Source organism: Tachyglossus aculeatus, chromosome 17 (genome assembly GCF_015852505.1).
Source record: "Tachyglossus aculeatus isolate mTacAcu1 chromosome 17, mTacAcu1.pri, whole genome shotgun sequence".
NCBI lineage: Eukaryota > Metazoa > Chordata > Mammalia > Monotremata > Tachyglossidae > Tachyglossus > Tachyglossus aculeatus.
Window position 1 is genome coordinate 24,363,391 of NC_052082.1, and position 6,100 is coordinate 24,369,490.

Consider the following 6,100-nt stretch of genomic DNA (forward strand, 5'->3'; position numbering starts at 1 on the left):
TACTCTATTTATTTATCTTGTACCTATCTATCCTATTTATTTTATTTTGCTAGTATGTTTGGCTTTGTTCTCTGTCTCCCCCTTCTAGACTGTGAGCCCACTGTTGGGTAGGGACTGTCTCTATATGTTGCCAACTTGTACTTCCCAAGCGCTTAGTAGAGTGCTCTGCACACAGTAAGTGCTCAATAAATACGATTGAGTGATTGATTATCCGCTTATTCTAAGCGCTTGCCGACTCGTACTTCCCAAGCGCTTAGTCTAGTGCTCTGCACACAGTAAGCGCTCAATAAGTACGATTGATTGATTGATCAAGCGCTTAGTCCAGTGCTCTGCACATAGTAAGCGCTCAATAAATACGACTGATGATGATTGATTGATTATCCGCTTATTATTCTAAGCGATTGGAAAGTCCAAGTTGGCAACATCTAGAGACGGTCCCTACCCACCGGTGGGCTCACAGTCTAGAAGAGGGAGAGAACAAAACAAAACATATTAACAAGCCCCTTCCTTCCTCTCCCCCTCGTCCTCCTCTCCATCCCCCCATCTTACCCCCTTCCCTTTCCCACAGCACCTGTATATATGGATATATGTTTGTACATATTTGTTACTCTATTTATCTTGTACCTATCTATCCTATTTATTTTATTTTGCTAGTATGTTTGGCTTTGTTCTCTGTCTCCCCCTTCCAGACTGTGAGCCCACTGATGGGTAGGGACCGTCTCTAGATGTCTCCAACGTGTACTAACTACGTCCAGGGCTACTTACCGCGGAACTGGAAGTGGCCGATGGTCTGGCCCCGGGCCTCCCGAGCCGAGATGCTGCTGAAGCTGCCCCGCAGGGTCTTGCCCTGGGCGCCGGGCAGCCAGCAACAGCAGCAGCAGTGGAGGACCATCGCCAGCAGCCCCCGCATCACCAACCGAGGATGCCCCCTGCCCACTCTTTCTAGACTGTAAGCCCGCTGTTGGGTAGGGACCGTCCCTCTGTGTTGCCAACGTGTCCTTCCCAAGCGCTTAGTACAGTGCCCTGCACACCGCAAGCGCCCAATAAATACGATGGATGGATTGATTCCCCGGGCTGCCAGCGCCCACGTAGACAGCTGGGGCGGTGGGCGGGGCCGGCCTGGGAATTGACACAGTCCCGCCCAATCACACGCCGAGCCCAGCGGGGCGGGAACGCGGCCCGCCAATCGGAGGGCGGCGCGGGGGCGTGGCTCCGCACGAACCGGGGTTCCCGCCTTTTCGGGGCGCCTCGGGGGACATTCGGGCCCGAGCGCGCTGACGAGTCCCCCCGCGCATGCTCAGTGGGGCCCCTGGGCGGAGGCCCGGAGCCTCCTCCTCTCCGGGTTATGATAATAATAATAATAATGATGATTATGATGGTATTTGTTAAGCGCCTACTATGCTCTAAGCGCTAGGGGAGCATAGGAGGTGATGAGATTGTCCCATGCGAGGCTCACAGTCCCTCTCCATCCCCCTCATCTTACCTCCTTCCCTTCCCCACAGCACCTGTATATATGTATATATGTTTGTACATATTTATTATTCTATGTATTTATTTTACTTGTACATATCTATTCTATTTATTTTATTTTGTTAGTATGTTTGGTTTTGTTCTCTGTCTCCCCCTTTTAGACTGTGAGCCCGCTGTTGGGTAGGGACTGTCTCTAGATGTTGCCAACTTTTACTTCCCAAGCGCTTAGTACAGTGCTCTGCACACAGTAAGCGCTCAATAAATACGATTGATTGATTAAATTCTTCCCCTTCTAGACTGTGAGCCCACTGTTGGGTAGGGACCGTCTCTCTATGTTGCCAACTTGGACTTCCCAAGCGCTTAGTACAGTGCTCTGCACACAGTAAGCGCTCAATAAATGCGATTGATTGATTGATTGACCGTCTCTCTATGTTGCCAACTTGTACTTCTCCAGCGCTTAGTACAGTGCTCTGCACACAGTAAGCGCTAAATAAATACGATTGCATGAATGACTGAATCCCCATTTTACAGATGGGGTCACTGAGGCTCAGAGAAGTTAAGTGACATGCCCAAGGTCACACTATGTGCAAAGCACCATTCTAAGCGCTAGCGGGGGGATACAAGGTGATGAGGTTGTCCCAGGTGGGGCTCACAGTCTTAAATTCTCCCCCTCTAGACTGTGAGCCCACTGTTGGGTAGGGACCATCTCTCTATGTTGCCAACTTGGACTTCCCAAGCGCTTAATACAGTGCTCTGCACACAGTAAGCGCTCAATAAATACGATTGGATGAATGAATGAATCCCCATTTTACAGATGGGGTCACCGAGGCTCAGAGAAGTTAAGTGACTTGCCCAAGGTCACACTACGTGCAAAGCACCGCTGTAAGCGCTAGCGGAGGATACAAGGTGATGAGGTTGTCCCAGGTGGGGCTCACAGTCTTAAATTCTCCCCCTTCTAGACTGTGAGCCCACTGTTGGGTAGGGACCGTCTCCCTATGTTGCCAACTTGGACTTCCCAAGCGCTTAGTACAGTGCTCTGCACACAGTAAGCGCTCAATAAATACGATTGGATGAATGAATGAATGAATGAATCCCCATTTTACAGATGGGGTCACTGAGGCTCAGAGAAGTTAAGTGACTTGCCCAAGGCCACACTACGTGCAAAGCACCGTTCTAAGCGCTAGCGGGGGGGATACAAGGTGATGAGGTTGTCCCGTGTGGGGCTCGCAGTCTTAATCCCCATTTTACAGATGAGGTCACTGAGGCTCAGAGAAATTAAGTGACTTGGTCACACTGTGTGCAAAGTACCGTTCTAAGCGCTGGGCGGGGCCGGGGGGGGGATACAAGGTGATGAGTTTGTCCAATGTGGGACTCACAGTCTTAATCCCCATTTTACAGATGGGGTCACTGAGGCTCAGAGAAGTTAAGTGATTTGCCCAAGGTCACACAGCAGACACGTGGTGGAGTCGGGATTCGAACCCATGACCTCTGGCTCCAAAGCCCGGGCTCTTTCCACTGAGCCACGCTCCTTCCCTAATAATGATAATGATGGCATTTGTTAAGCGCTTACTATGTGCAAAGCACTGTTCTAAGCGCTGGGGAGTTTACAGGGTGATCAGGTTGTCCCACAGGGTGCTCACAGTCTTCATCCCCATTTTCCAGGTGAGGTCACTGAGGCCCAGAGAAGTGACTTAATAATAATGATGGCATCTGTTAAGCGATTACTATGTGCAAAGCACTGTTCTAAGCGCTGGGGAGGATACTAGTTGATCAGGTTGTCCCATGGGGGGCTCACAGTCTTCAGCCCCATTTTCCAGGTGAGGTCACTGAGGCCCAGAGAAGTGACTTAATAATAATGATGGCATCTGTTAAGCGATTACTATGTGCAAAGCACTGTTCTAAGTGCTGGGGAGCTTACAAGGTGATCAGGTTGTCCCACGGGGGGCTCGCAGTCTTAATTGCCATTTTACAGATGAGATCACTGAGGCCCAGAGAAGTTATTTGACTTGCCCAAAGACACACAGCTGACAATTGGCAGAGCCGGGATTTGAACCCATGTCTTCTGACTCCCAAGTCCGTGCTCTTTCCATTGGGCCACGCTGTTAAGCGCTTACTATGTGCAAAGCACTGTTCTAAGTGCTGGGGATGGTACACGGGTTTAAATGCCCGCTCCGCTACTTGTCAGCTGTGTGACTTTGGTCAAGTCACTTCACTTCTCTGGGCCGCAGTCACCTCATCTGGAAAATGGGGATAATGACAATAATAATGATGGTGTCTGTTAAGCGCTTACTACGTGCAAATCACTGTTCTAAGCGCTGGGGAGGTTACAAGGTCATCAGGTTGTCCCACGGGGGGCTCACAGTCTTCATCCCCATTTGCCAGATGAGGTAACTGAGGCTCAGAGAAGTGAAGTGACTTGCCCAAAGTCACACAGCTGACAAGTGGCAAAGCGGGGATTTGAACCCATGACCTCTGACTCCAAAGCCCTGTGCTCTTTTGCCACGCTGCTTCTCTGGGGATGAAGACTGTGAGCCCCACGTGGGACAACCTGATGACCTTGTAACCTCCCCAGCGTAAGCGCTTAACAAATACCAGTATTATTATTATTAAGGTGATCTGGTTGTCCCACGGGGGACTCACAGTCTTAATCCCCATTGTACAGATGAGGTCACTGAGGCGCAGAGAAGTGAAGTGACTTGCCCAAGGTTACACAGTAGATGTGGGAGAGGCGGGATTAGAACCCATGACCTCTGGCTTCCAAGCCCGTGCTCTTTCCACTGGGCCACACTGCTTCTCTAGTGAGGCTCCCGGGGATGGGCGCTGTGCCCCAGGCCGGGCCGGGTGGCAGGGTGGCAGTGCCCTGCTTGGGCACCACTTAAGTAGGGCTCTGCGGCCGTGGATCACCTTGTAACCTCCCCAGCGCTTAGAACAGTGCTTTGCACATAGTAAGCGCTTAATAAATGCCATTATTATTATTATTATATCAGTGGCGGAGCCACTTGTACTTCCCAAGCGCTTAGTACAGTGGTCTGCACACAGTAAGTGCTCAATAAATACGATTGAATGAACGAATGATAATAAATACGAATGAATGAATGAATTCAATCGTATTTATTGAGCGCTTACTGTGTGCAGAGCACTGTACTAAGCGCTTGGGAAGTACAAGTTGGCAACACACAGAAACGGTCCCTACCTATCAGTGGGCTCACAGTCTAGAAGGGGGAGACAGAGAATAAAACAAAGCATATTAACAAAATGAAGTTCATTCATTCATTCAATTGTATTTATTGAGCGCTTACTGTGTGCAGAGCACTGTACTAAGCGCTTGGGAAGTACAAGTTGGCAACATACGGAGACGGTCCCTACCCAACGGTGGGCTCACAGTCTAGAAGGGGGAGACAGAGAACAAAACCAAACATATTAACAAAATAAAATGAATAGAATAAACACGTGCAAATAAAATAGAGTAATAAATACTTGTACATTTACCTGTACGTATCTATTCTATTTATTTTATTTTGTTACTATGTTTGGTTTTGTTCTCTGTGTCCCCCTTCTAGACTGTGAGCCCACTGTTGGGTAGGGATATTAACAAAATAAAATGAATAGAATAAACACGTGCAAATAAAATAAATAGAGTAATAAATACCTGTACATTTACTTGTACATTATCTATTCTATTTATTTTATTTTGTTAATATGGTTTTGTTCTCTGTGTCCCCCTTCTAGACTGTGAGCCCACTGTAGGGTAGGGATATTAACAAAATAAAATGAATAGAATAAACACATGCAAATAAAATAAATAGAGTAATAAATACTTGTACATTTACTTGTACGTATCTATTCTATTTATTTTATTTTGTTAATATGTTTGGTTTTGTTCTCTGTGTCCCCCTTCTAGACTGTGAGCCCACTGTTGGGTAGGGATGTTAACAAAATAAAATGAATAGAATAAACACGTGCAAATAAAATAGAGTAATAAATACTTGTACATTTACTTGTACGTATCTATTCTATTTATTTTATTTTGTTAATATGTTTGGTTTTGTTCTCTGTGTCCCCCTTCTAGACTGTGAGACCACTGTTGGGTAGGGATCATCATCATCATCAATCGTATTTATTGAGCGCTTACTAGGTGCAGAGCACTGTACTAAGCGCTTGGGAAGTACAAATTGGCAACATATAGAGACAGTCCCTACCCAACAGTGGGCTCACAGTCTAAAAGGGGGAGACAGAGACCAAACATACTAACAAAATAAAATAAATAGAATAGATATGTACAAATAAATTAGAGTAAAAAAATATGTACAAACATATATACATATATACAGGTGCTGTGGGGAAGGGATATTAACAAAATAAAATGAATAGAATAAACACGTGCAAATAAAATAAATAAATAGAGTAATAAATACTTGTACATTTACTTGTTCATTATCTATTCTATTTATTTTATTTTGTTAATATGTTTGGTTTTGTTCTCTGCGTCCCCCTTCTAGACTGTGAGCCCACTGTTGGGTAGGGACTGTCTCTCTATGTTGCCAACTTGTACTTCCCAAGCGCTCAGTACAGTGCTCTGCACACAGTAAGCGCTCAATAAATACGATTGATTGATTGATTGATTGATTGA

The 6,100-nt window shown here is 46.4% G+C and overlaps 1 protein-coding gene across 1 annotated transcript in view; it reads right to left on the reverse strand.

Annotated features, from left to right (window-relative positions):
- GPR180 (G protein-coupled receptor 180) overlaps positions 1–910 on the reverse strand; it is a 38,665-nt gene extending 37,755 nt beyond the window's left edge. The window contains exon 1 of the mRNA XM_038759541.1: positions 766–910. Coding sequence (XP_038615469.1) covers positions 766–910 — 145 coding nt within the window. The remainder of the gene's footprint in view (positions 1–765) is intronic.
- Between the last annotated feature and the right edge of the window lie 5,190 nt (positions 911–6,100).